Below are 14,103 nucleotides of genomic sequence, written 5' to 3'. Positions count from 1 at the left end.
GGTGGACAACCAGAATGCCTATTACCGCCGCGCCAGCTACCGCGGCGAAATCACCGCGGCGAAAATAAACCAGCCGCATTTCAAAGTCGTTCCCGAAATGACCGCCAGGTGGCGCAAAGGGACATTGTGCAAAACAGCAGCAATTGCCGTATTTTAAAATGTAAGTGGGTTAAATATAAAACCCTAAGCCTAATAGGCATATTTTTCATATATATAAATAGGCCTATTAGGCTACAACAGAATAGAACCAAAGATAGAATCAATTTTAGAACTGAAAAAATAGAATCAGAAGTTAAAAATAGAGACGATGGGGGATCACGTGATGCTTGCAACTAGATAGACGCACTTTCTTCGCCTCCCCACTGGGTTGACGTAAAATAACTATTTGAAGAAACAATTTCGCCGTGTGATTCACCACAACAGCTCTAATAAGTGTCAAAATGTCCCTGGATAATTTTTTTGCACCGCCCGCATCGAGTAAGAAGAGAGACGGACGAAAGAAAACGGCTAACAAGGCTAATGCTAATAGCACTGCTAACGTGACATCTGTTGCTAGCCAAATTGACACTGAACACGAAGAGGATGCGCGTGATACGGAGCAGGCGGCTATAGAATGTGAAGCGGAGCCGGAGGACATCAATCTCCAAAGAGATGATATATTAGTTGAGAGAGTGACCACCAACATCGCTGAGATGCTAGACACCAAACTTGCTGCTGTTGTTAAACCAGTTACGGAACTGTCTCAGAAGTTGGACGGCATTTTGGAAAGAGTGACGGCTGTAGAACAGCGCGTATCTGATCTTGAGGACGCGTCAACGGTTACTGAGCCGAGACTGGAATCTTTGGAAAATGCTCTCAAAAAAGCACTGGAACGCCTTGATAATTATGAGAATCAAAGTCGTCGCCAAAATATTAAGATCACAGGGCTTAAGGCTGGCTTTGAGGGTGAAGATCCAGTTACGCTTTTTGAGAAATGGATTCCTGAAGTTTTGGATATGCAGCAGGACAGGGTCAAGATTGAGAGAGCCCATCGCACGGGACCCGCGCTTGGAGGAGGAGAGAAAAGCGGCTCTCGAGCGGTCCTAGTGAGATTACACAATTACACCGATAAACAGAAGATCCTTAATGCAGCGAGGAACAAAGGCAGGCTGACAGTGGACGGTCAGGATGTGTCCTTCTACCAAGACTTTTCGGCTGAAGTGATCAAGAAGAGGCAAGAGTCGGCAAACGCTCGGCGGAGGTTACGGGAAGTGGGCATCAGATACGCTTTTGTGTACCCGGCCGTAATACGGATCTTTCAGCAGGATGGGACTACAAAAACACTTTCCAACATGAAAGACGTCAACAACTACATTAAAGGACTGACTGAGAGATAAGACACAGGTAAATAACTTTGCCTGTGTTCCGGTAAAGCAACGTCTGGCTATTAAGAAGCTCCGATGTCAAATGACAGAACTTAAAAAGCGTTTAAACGAGTGCTTTGACAAATACTGGACCTCATTCTCTGTTATTTTATGTTGTGGGTTAAGACACTCAAACCATCGCTGTTTAAATGTACGTTTTAATTAGTGTTATCACATGGCTTGTTACATTGACCAACGACCCAGTTGGGAAGGTTTTTTGTTTTCTTTTTTTTCTTTGCAATCCTTTTTCTGGCTCGCTAAGACCCCAGTTGGATACTCCTTAATAAGAGTATGACGAAGTTTGTTCTTGGTTTTTGTATCTTCTACCTTTTAGTAGGTTGGTGGACATTTAGGTTATTGTTCTTTACTCCAAGCTGTGTGTTTTGTTTTTGCTTGGTTTTTTATTTTTTATTTTATGTTTTCTTTATCAGCACAGGCAGAGTTAAATGTTGGGATTGGACTAAACTTACTTATTTTTACCTTTCTGAATACAGCATTAAGTACATAAAATATATTATATTTAGTAATGAGTATTAGAATTCGTACTTGGAATGTTAAGGGATCCAACAATCCAGTGAAAAGGAAAGCTATCCTAAACAGTCTAAAAAAGGACAAAATCCAAATAGCCTTTTTACAGGAAACACATCTCAGTGACAATGAACATAAGAAATATCTCCGGGAGTGGGTTGGTCAGGTTTATTATTCATCTTACTCAACAAGTAAGAGGGGGGTAATAATATTGATACATAAAAACTTGCCGTTTGTTGTTATAGACACATATAAAGATACAGAGGGGAGAATCGTTTTAACCAAAGGAATGCTTTATGGGGAAATTATTTTGCTGGGTAGCATTTATAGTCCTAACGTAAATGATGATGATTTTTCTGCTTTACTTTTTGATCGGCTTGTTGAGATGGACTCATCAAACATTTTGATAGGAGGCGATTTTAATTGTTCTCTTTGTCCTTTTTTGGACAGGAGCCCAGCTCAGAACAGTCAGTCTAAAACAGCAAGGTCGCTTAAAAACGTATTAGAGGAAATCGGCCTGCTAGATATTTGGAGGCATTTAAACCCTTCAACACAAAGCTTTACCTTTCACTCCTTACCTCATTCATCAATGTCCCGCATTGACTATATATTCATCTCAAGGCATTTGGCCCATCTAGTGGAGAAGTCAGATATAGGAGTTATTGCCATTTCTGACCACGCTCCTGTTAGCTTAGAGATGCAACCGCCCAGACCACTAAAGCAAACTATTTATTGGAAGTTAAACAGGCTATTACTTTTTGATGACAATTTTATTAAACTTTTAGAAGAACAGACAGATTTGTATCTAAACATCAATGACAAAGAGGACGCTGACCCTAGAATGGTATGGGATGCTTATAAAGCCTACATGAGAGGGGTTATAATCTCATACACAAGCTGTAAAAAGAAGGAACGAATAATATTACAAAATAACCTTGAAATAAAAATTAAAAGACTGGAAGAAGAATATTATGCATCAAAATCAGATGAAGTCCTTAAGGAATTAAAGACATCCAGGTATATGTTAAGTGACTTAGTGACAAGGAAAGCTGAGAAGGATATGTTATTTGCACAACAAAGACTATTCGAATTTGGCAATAAACCAAACAAATTCTTGGCGAGGTTGGCAAACAATGCTCCCCCTAAATTCTTTATCTCGGCAGTTAAGGATGAGAATGGTCAGCGCCATATGGATAATAAGCACATTAATGAGTGTTTTAGACAATTTTATGAGGAATTGTATAGTTCTGAGACTGACTGTGACAAATTAAAAGATTGCTACTTTTTAAACAGCTTGAATATACCACGACTAACCGAAGACCAGGCTAACTTACTGGAAGGTCCCATTACATTGTTAGAAATTGATACAGCCATTTCATCACTCCAATCGGGCAAATGCCCTGGAGCTGACGGATATCCTGTTGAGTTTTTTAAGGTTTTGAAAGGCAAGATTAATAAATTATTACAGAGAGTATTTAATGCATCTTTTGAACACTCAAATCTTCCGGGGACTATGTATATTGCCAATATAACAGTAATACCAAAAAAAGATAAAGACCCAGAACTGCCTTCTTCCTATCGGCCGATAAGCTTGCTAGGAGTAGACATGAAAATATTGTCAAAGGTGTTGGCCAATAGATTAGAGCGGGTTGTATCAGACATAGTAAGCACAGACCAGACTGGATTTATTAAGGGTCGTTTGTCCTCAAACAATACAAGACGCTTGATTAATATTATCAGTCATCTCAATCATCATCAAATACCCGGCGCCATTGTTTCAATGGACGCCGAAAAAGCTTTCGACCGTGTCGAACTGGACTACATGTTCGAAGTGTTAAGAAGATTCGGTTTTAAATCCACTTTTATAGATTGGGTGAAGATCTTGTATAAGATGCCTGTAGCCTCTGTCCTGACAAATGGTCTTTTATCCACACCATTTAAACTCACACGTGGTACTGCTCAGGGCAGTCCTTTATCACCTTTGCTGTTTTCCTTGGCTATAGAGCCACTTGCGATAGCCGTCAGACAGAATATAAATATAGAAGGAACTATAGGAACAAAACAGCACAAAATTTTATTATATGCCGATGATATTCTTTTAACTTTAACAGATCCCGATAAATCAATTCCAGCATTGACTGACTGTATTAAAGAATTTGGACAAATATCAGGGTATAAGGTCAATTTTGAAAAATCAGAAATAATGCCTTTAACAAACAGTGGTCAGGTTGAGCCTGCTTATGTTAAACCCTTCCGCTGGTCGCCTAAAGGATTTAAGTATCTAGGAATAAAAATCACACCCAAAGTTGGTCAGCTGTATGCGGAAAATATCAATCCTTTAATTAGTCACATAAAAGAAAAAGTTACAAGTTGGAAAAAGCTTCCTTTATCAATGCTTGGTAGGATTAACCTTACTAAAATGGTACTACTTCCAAAAATTTCTTATCCAGTGTCAATGCTTTTTGTGTTTTTGAACCCAAATGATCTTAAGGACATTAATAAATTGGTATCAGACTTTATCTGGGCAGGCAGAAAACCTAAGATTAAAATGGATATTTTACAACTTCCAAAACAACAGGGTGGGTGGGGCTTACCAAAGATTGAGAATTATGTACTGTCTATTCATGCTAGAATTGTTTCAGTGTGGGCAACTGAACATGATGTGACACCTTGGCTTGAGATTGAAAAAGTAATTAGCCAACCCTTCTGTCTTATAAACTTATTAGATAAACGGGCAAGAGAACTGCCACCCGCTGTTAAAGACAATTACCTAATTAATAATGTTATCAAGACATGGAGTATTTTAAAGAAATTATTTGGGAAGTCTCAGGCTCTTAACTTTCTTACAATTCTGGTAGATATCCCAGATTTAACAGCAGAGGGCGCTGGTCTCAATCTCAAGTCTTGGCAAGAAGCTGGTATTAGGAGAATGTATGATCTGTGGGACAAAGGTAAATTCAAGACATTTGAAGATATAAGATCTCAATATAATATACCTGCCAAAGATTTCTACAAGTATCTCCAGATCAGGCACTACGTAAAATCAAAGACTGGATCCCTGGAGCTACCAACGAACTGTTACTTGCTTGAAAAAACTCTACTGGACTGTCAGAAACGTGGACGTTTTGTGTCTAGATTCTACTCTGAACTACAGACTCTAACAGTAGACAAACTGAAACACTTACGAACAACTTGGAATATGTTGCTTAAAATGTCAATTGACTCTGAGTCGTGGGAGGAAATAGTAATACTGCCCTCTAGAATATCAATCTGTAATAGATACAAAGAAATGCAGTTCAATATTCTACATAATGTTTACATATCACCTTATATATACAGCAAGTACACTCCAGGTGTTTCTCCGAACTGTCCTAAATGTAACGCAGCTAAGGGCACTAGATATCACTGTCTTTGGGAGTGCAAGAACATCAAGGTATTTTGGCAGGCAATATGCAGGGAAATCAGTTTGGTGATTGGACAGACAGCCCCACTCAGCCCACTCATGTGCCTACTGGGGCTTATACCTGACCCTCTGAGAGCTCACAAAGAGACTGTTCAGTTTCTCTTAATGCTGGCTCGAAAGACTATAATGATCAAATGGGTTAGTAGCGATGCCCCCTCTAATCAGATGTGGAAATCTCTGATATCAGAAGTTGTAACTCTAGAAAGATTGAGGTATTGTCTCAATGGTAAATCGCACATGTTTAAAAAATGGGAGAATATTCTAAAATGTTTGAAGATTAAAAGGTCATAAACACAAACTGGATAAAATGTAGGTACAATCATATGATGAGATGCTGTATGTAATTTTGTTTTCTGTGCTGTTTTTTTTTTGTTTGTTTTTTTTTTGTTCTAATATGTTTTGTTTGAAATAACGAAAATGTTTAATAAAAAGAATAGTAAAAAAAAAATAAAAAAATAAAAATAATAATAGAGACGATACTAGGAGCAATGACGCTGAATATTTTTACTATTCTATTGAGGAATTAGATAAATGAAGAGCTCTCGTGAGCGATACAATTGCATAGTAATTTATAGTGATTTCAAAAGCAGTCCTAAAAAATACATGGAGTAGTGTGGCATAATTTTTGAGAGATTACGCGGAACGCGTTTTAGTTAAGATCCTGGTTTCAATGCCCTTATATAGGTTAGGCTACTGCTTTAAAAAAATGTCACAACGCGTTCTGAGATTGTTTTGAATTAAACATTGAAGTTTAAAATGTAGTGTTTTGGCACACCAGGCCGACTGGCGTTACGCATTGTTCAAAAATCTGGTTTTATTCTGGCATGTTGAATTGGCGTTAGAATTTTTTTTTAGATTTAGATTTTAGATTTCGTTAGATTTATTTTTCTCATAACAGCTAAAATAACTTAATATATGCCTTGTCTTAATATGACCTACTTAATATAGGCAATAGGCATATAATAGCCCATATAATAAATTAGCAAAACTTGGCCACTAAATATTTAATTTTCAATTATTTTAATTATCACAATTAAAGTTTTAATTTTATTAAATTGAACAAGCGCAACAATCAGCATTTAATCAAATATTCTAAAAGATGTTTATTTCAACATAATATTTCATTTTTTTCGACATAATATGTGTGCGTGCAACAAGCAAGATGTGTATTTGTAAATCCGGTGATGCGTGCATTGATTTTTATCAATAAACTAGTGTTTTCTGACAGTGTCGACTGCAAAGATGAAGTTGACGATCGCCATATTTGTAGTCAACGCACACAGAGAGAAATGCACATAAAGACATAATCAGAGAGTAGCCTTTTTCTTTTCGTTTTGAATTATTTCGTTTGAAGACATTTCAAGCTTTGTGTATTTGATGTATTTATCATGTCTGTGTGAGGCATACGCTGAGTTTCGTTAAGTTAGGAGGATGAGATGCGCTCCAGCTGACGTGCAATGCAAGTGACCGCGCGGGCGCCTCCATGATTAGTGTCTGTTATATTTGCTTCTCTTACTTATTCAATCCAGGCAATTGGTAGATGAAAAATTTATTAAAATTAAGATACAATTTATAGAAAACGAAATTCACTTTAAAGAAAGGTTTTCTACTAAACAAAACTTAATGAAGTGGTCAAAATCATGTCTGTCTGACCCACTCCATATCCATCTCTCGATATAATGCATCCTATCTTACTCGTGCTGTTGACTTTTCATATTCAACATAGATGGAAAAAAATAACATTATAATATTTTAACAAATATGATACTAAATGAGATTATTTAATGGCTACAACAGTATAGTAGGCCTATAGACTCTATTTGTACAAATGGCTGCACATTAATTTAATTAAATGAAACCTTGTAACGAATTCACACTGTAGGGTAGACTGTGTACAGTTGAGACACCTTAAATAACTTGCGTTCGCAGCAAGCACAAGTTGTGATTTTTGCTATGCACTTGCATATTAGTGTCAGCTGGGAAGGAAATATAGAGACCAGACCTCTTGGAACTTTAATTGAATACATAGCGTTGGTAAAGCATACTGAAATTACATCCCTACAAATGTATTAGGCCCTACTGAAAATAAATGTATCGAATTTAAGCAAAGTAGCCTAAATGTTAAGACTGTAAGCCCTTTGCTTTTTTACGTAGCCTATAAAGGACTCTTATAGCCGACTTTGTGTTAATTTAATTTGTAGAGGATTTTTTAACTCAAACATTAACACTGAAATAAATGAAACTAAATTATTGTAAATTAATTCAAACATTGACTTGCTATTAGCTAACATATGCCAGTAAGCAGCATTTGGATTTTGCGTTATGTATTTAAGAATGAAATACAGTAGTCCCGCGTTGTTGTGGTCAGCATAGGTTTCTTTAATGCAGGGGTTCCCAAACTTTTTCGTTCTAGGACCCACCTAGACAAGTATAATCAATCTCAAGACCCACTTGCACTGGTGCTAACAACTTTATCAGTTGGTCGCACCAGCATGATTTGGTCGCACATTTTTTTTTTTCTACATGCAATGGGATTAATAAATGCATGCTTGATGGTCTTAATCTGCATTCCCTAGTTTTGCACTGATGTAAAAAGACTGACAGTGACAAGCCTTCATGTTAGCAAAATATTTTAAACTTTTAACTCTTAAAAAAACTTTTAAAAACATGTACTGTATGTTCTTTAATGTTTGATTATAATTTTACCGTCTTCACATAGGGATGGGAAATGATACGATTTTATCAATAATAATAATGCCACTGACGATTCTGATTATCGATCCGATTCTTTAACGATTCTCTTATCGATTCTTGATAGCACTGTGTGGAAAAATGTAGTCATATGCTTTTCAAAAAAAACCAAGGGGTTTTATTTATTTTAAAGCTTGAGTAAGCAAACTGTACTCTTTATGTAATTTATGTAATAAATAGAACTTTATTGTAAAGTGTTACTGATTCAAACGTCTCCTGAGTTCACTGTTGGAAAGATCAGTTGTCCATTCATTAAAATGAATCGTTCAAAGGAGTCATTAGTTCGCGAATTGGACATGTCGTGCGCGTTGTGTGATTATCCCAGCAGTTAGGACATAGACATCCAAGATTTGTGTCAACACAGAAAACATTTCATCACTGGATAGTTTTTTTTCGTTTAATTGAAGTGTTGTTTTATGTCAGCTGAATGTCTGGGACGCTTTTCAGAGAAGATAAGGCAACAACTTATTTAGCACAATTCACACCCAGCGGTAATTGAGGAAGAAAAAAAAATCTCCGAATGCTCCACATGAAACTTTGGTCTTCCGACCTTTTACCACCGTGTCGATTTATTTTGATTAATATGTGCGAGGGAGAGAGAGCAGGACAGAGCTTAGTTTGGAGACGGTGAAGTCTTTTTTACACTTTCGCCTGGCTCCGAAGAGAGAGAGAGAGCGCGCGCGCGCGCGACCGAGTACTCTCTCTGCTCGTTCTTTCAGTTAAACATGCACTGTCTGTGACTCTGTCACAAGCGCAGCCAGCAGTTCATCTACATTACTCAGCGATCAAATAACACTTTGGCGGGCGCTAAAACTCATAGTCGTTTGGTCATTAATCGGACTGGTTTTGTTTCACTCATCGTAACGTAAATTTAGCTGCAGCTAAGTGCCTTTGTGCGACCCACCTTTTCTCACTGTGTGACCCACAAGTGGGTCGCGACCCACAGTTTGAAAACCACTGCTTTAATGAATGAAATATAAAAATACAAAACATTTCAATAGAAAAATATTGAAAACAATTCAATAGGCCTATTTTACATTTCTACATTCCAGTAGAACCCCCGTTGCGCTGTACCATCGCCGGCAAAACCTTCTGAAGGTGATCGATGTAGTTATTGCACGCTGTTTTTGTCAGGCGATCTCTCCAGAAAGTCACTATGGCCTGAAGAAGCTCGTCTTTGTTCCATGGCTTAGCCTCACGTCTGATGAACTCTTTTAGTGCGTGCCAAACCAGTTCGATCGGGTTGAGATCTGGTGATCTGCGGGCAAGGTACGCCATTTTACGCGTTGGAATGTCACACAATAGGAAAGAAGACTTTGGAAATATGTACGTTAATATTAATGTTAATATTAACATTATCTCAGGAGCTGGCTTGAGTTGGCTTAAAGTGGGGGAGGGCGCATACTTTGCATTTGAATGTTGTGTGACATTCTAAAACATTTCACTAATGACGCACACAAACACAATTGAGAAACATTTTTCATTTTATCTTATAATAAACATTGGCTAGTTTATGTTTATATATATAAACTAGTCAATGTTTATGATAAGATAAAAATATTTCTCAGTTGTGTTTGTGTGCGTCACGCGTTAAATGTTTTAGAATGTCACATATCATTCAGATGCAAAATAAGCGCCCTCCCCCACTTTAAGCCAACTCAAGCCAGCTCCTGAGATGAGGCAGGCTAAACAGTATGGGGGGATGGGGGGTGGGGTTCCGACTCACAACCGACCCTACTAACATTAATATTAACGTACATATTTCCAAAGTCTTCTTTCCTATTGTGTGACATTCAATGGCGTAAAATGTGTGTTCTAAGTGTGTGTGATTGCACGCATTGTGTTTATCGTGTAGTAAAGAGTGGGCATCCACAACAAACTGGGATGGTTCGAGAGGCAAACGTGGACTGCCTGTGAACGTAAGGCACTTTATAACTAATTCAGTTGCCCAGAGATTCCCCCGCATGGCTAGCTGTGACGGCAAGTGGATCAAGAACAGGGTGAACGAATTTCTACGCTCCCCGAGTAATACTATTGCTCACCGACGTCTACAATATTAGATATGGTAGTCATCTCCATTTTACAGTTAGAATTCTTTAAAAAAAAAAAAAAAATGTTTTTTTATGTTTAAAAAAAAAAGTACATATTTACATTTTGCTTGTGTCAAAATTAACAAATTATATTGTAGCTACTATTTTTGTAGCTAACGAAATTATGTGTCGAAAAATAAAAAAGTGTTTTTACAAGACCTTGTGCTGTTTTTTGTGTTTATTTATTTATTATTATTATTATTATTATTATGCAGATGTAAATTCAGCCATTCTGTTGGATAAAAATTGTCCCTAATGTAAAATGTAAATGAATGGTAATTTTATTTTATAAATATAAAATATTTAATATAGGCTATAGGAGTTCTAAAATATTGCTACACCATTTTTGTTTGAAATGTATTTTTACATATTTTTCTTTCGTTAATGTTAACCAATTCTGTTGTAGCATAATAGGCCTATATTTTTTTCCCTAAAAGTCTGTTTTATTCTCTGCTTTGTTTGTTTATATTTTTACATATTCAATCAGTCTCATTTTTGTTCAAATAATGAAAAAAGTTTTTTTTTTTTTTTTTTTTTTACAAGATCTTGCGCCATGTTTTTTTTTAAATAAACAGATAGGAAACTTACCTTTTAAAATGCCGCAGTTGCTGCTGTTTTGCCCTGTCACTTGCGCCACCCGGTATAGCCTAGTCATTTCGCGAACGACTTTGAAATTCGACTGGTTTATTTTTTCTGCGGCAGTAATTGGCATTGTGGATCATAACAACATGTAAGCCTATTTAATTCTGAATATAACAAAGAATGCTAAACCGACTAACATCGGTTAGTAACTGCAAGTCCTGAAAATGTTTTAATTTTACGGTAAATTATTTTAATTGATTTCACTGTTATGTTTCAGTTAATAAATCTACAAACACATTAAAATAACACGAAGTAAATGACAAATAACCTATTGACATAGCCTTTCTAAATTATAGAAAAACTGGGCACACAATGTTAACGTGTGTCTACGTTGTTTAAATTTAATGAATTTGAATTCGTTTAACCACAATATTTATCTTGAATTTATCTGTGACCTCAGCTCAGATTACTGCCGCGGCAGATTACGTCATAAAGAGAATAAACTGACACTTTTCAAAGTCTGTGATTACAGCGCCACTCAGCGGTAAAAGGCAGCAAATACACATCCCAATTTTGCCGCCGCGGGAACAGCGGCGGTAAAAGTCTTATTCTGGTTGTCCACCATCTGTATACATATATAGATATCGCCTTGTTATCGATATCTATATATCGATATCTATATACCTACGGTTTCCAATGAACTGCAGTAGCCAAGGCGACATCTAGTGTATATATCTATGCACCAGTCTGCGTACACGTCACACAGGATGCGAGCGCACACTCAGATCACTCGGACATGGCTGTGTATAAGAGGTAAAAACGATATAAATACTGTTCATTTTCTCACACAAACCACTCGTTTCGTGTCTTAGGCCATCAATGTGTACTTACGATGGAGAATTGTTTAATTTGGACGACGGGGAATTGTTTTAATTTGGACTCTGTGCATGCTCTTTGAGATAGTGACCATAGACCTGCATTATATGACTGACAGACAAGAACGGTTTGACCTAAAAATATCAAAATTGAAACTACTGCGGAAAAAAAGACACCTACATCTTGGATGCCCTTGAGGTAAGCTAAAACATACCAAAATTTTATTTCAAAGTGAACTATCCCTTTAAGCTGACTCGCAACGTGTGCAATATCTCACGACCACCCGAGTGTCCGATCCTGGCCCGAACTCGCACCGTGTACGCCCGCCTTAAGTCTGTAAGTATTTCTGTAGGAAGTATATCTACTTTGCTATAGTCTTTGTGTATTGTCCGTTTTAGCATAATATGTATGTTGTATTAATAGATGCTAATCGCGATTAGCATTTCTCCATTAAAGTTAGCTTAAATGCTTACTAGTCCTGCAAGTCTCATTATAATGGCTAATTTTTCTTATGGGATAGCTATATATGTTAGAATTGAGTTGCATATTCATGTATATGTATATATGGGCAGTTTGTAATGCCATATTATTATGTTTCTACAGTTTTACAAAATTGGAAAGATCCTTACTAAAGGCCTCTCTCTACTCCGGTTTCCTGGGTCTTTATTTCATGGATCTTATGTTAGCTATCTGCTACGCTAACCTGTCAAAGCAAGAGCAGAATAATACTATTGTATATTATTCATTAACTATAAACTAATAGTTTGGAAATGATTTATAAGGTCTTTGTTACTGTATACTTGTGATAAAGTGTTACCATTATTTCAAACTGGTGGCATTAAGTGTAATTGTTCCTTTTGTATGTGATGAAGTGATTCTTCTTTTTCAAAAATAACACAAAATAAACAGAGTAAAGATGAATTTGACTGATAGCATTATTATTATTATTATTATCAAGATTTCCACAGATATGGTGATATATTGTTATTGTGTGTTATTTTGGCCATGATAATCATGTAGTGATAAATCTGATATGGTGACAGCCCTGGTTCAGGTGAAACACACACCACTTCCCTCTTTTCAGCTGCACACACACATTTTGAGGAAATGCTCAGGCTTTTACAAGGGTCTGTTTGCACAAGCATTACAAGACAACTTCATTTACACCAAACATTTGTGCTTTAAAAACCCTCTTCACTGTATCCTGCATCTGTTGTCTGGTTTGTAGTTTGTCCGGTTTATTTAACTGTTAGTTTTACTTTCTTTAGGGGGATAATAATATAGTAAGATGTAAATGTTCCTCTTCAGGGAGACTCCTCACCGCTGCCTTCTACCGCCGGCAGGATCTGACGGCTCAAGCAGGAATCTGTCACTGAACCACCGGATGGGGCTTACGCCAAAGATATATTGAATACACTATCTACATATTAATCCTTATTCACTCCGAGTCTTTATGGTAGAGATGATCTTACCTCAGTATCTCCAGTTTACAGTGAGGATTCGCCAGTACAGCAGAAAACAGCTTCACTCCTGAGTCTCCTAGTTTATTCTCAGACAGACTCAGTGTTCTCAGGTGTGAGGGGTTTGATCTCAGAGCTGAAGCCAGAGCAGCACAACCTTCATCTGTGACACCACACTCACTCAACCTGTAGAGAACAATGACACACATTAAGCCTATATCCAGAGATAATAACATAATGCTGTCATTATGAAATATACAAATACTCATTAGTTCATGTTGTTAAAACACATCAGTTAGCATTAGGGGATTGAATATACAATTTGTACAGTATATAAAATCATTATTTCTATGGAAAGTCCCCATAAAACATGAAAACCCAACGTGTGTGTGTGTGTGTGTGCTTGATGTATTTGTAAACATTTTAAAGAACGTGTGGTGTGTGTGTGTGTGTGTGTGTGTTAGGGCTGGGAGAAAAACATAGATTCACCTAACTATCACAATTTTTTTTGTTTACGATTTTAAATTAGATTATTTTATTCCAGAATCGATATTCATTCACATTAAATTGCTTATTTTTGTCCTTGCTTATAGACGAGGTTGACAGAAGTTAGCCACTTTTGTTCCAACAGAGGATGAAATGTGTGGTTATCTATGAGTGTCGTAATATCCCTTTCAAGTGGACGTGTGGAAGAGACGTGAGACTGAATGCACTGAAAGCCCTCGCGCTGCTCATATGCTGAGAGAGAGATAAGACAGTAGAGCTGCACCATTCATCTCTAAAATACTGTGATCTCCATTCAAACACACACACACTCTTCTTCATATTCCTCTGTCTATTAAACCTTTGACAAAATCATATCACAACATTCAAATCTGTGTTGGCGCTGCCGCTGACCCAGAGAGAGTCGTCATGAAACAGCTTCACAAAAGGTCTTTTAAACCTCATAA

General features: G+C 37.0%; 1 protein-coding gene across 25 annotated transcripts in view; it reads right to left on the bottom strand.

Annotated features, from left to right (window-relative positions):
- The window catches only part of LOC309506198 (uncharacterized protein), a 317,689-nt gene that overhangs the window by 67,881 nt on the left and 235,705 nt on the right, over positions 1 to 14,103 (bottom strand). For all 25 annotated transcript variants that reach the window (XM_082179827.1, XM_082179846.1, XM_082179835.1 and 22 more), the window contains one exon: positions 13,166 to 13,339. In XM_082179827.1, coding sequence (XP_082035953.1) covers positions 13,166 to 13,339 — 174 coding nt within the window. The remainder of the gene's footprint in view (positions 1 to 13,165; positions 13,340 to 14,103) is intronic.

Source organism: Leuciscus leuciscus (genome assembly GCF_965113295.1).
Source record: "Leuciscus leuciscus genome assembly, chromosome: 9".
Classification (NCBI taxonomy): domain Eukaryota; kingdom Metazoa; phylum Chordata; class Actinopteri; order Cypriniformes; family Leuciscidae; genus Leuciscus; species Leuciscus leuciscus.
Note: the sequence above shows the minus strand (reverse complement) of the source record. Positions and strands in the feature narration are given on the sequence as shown.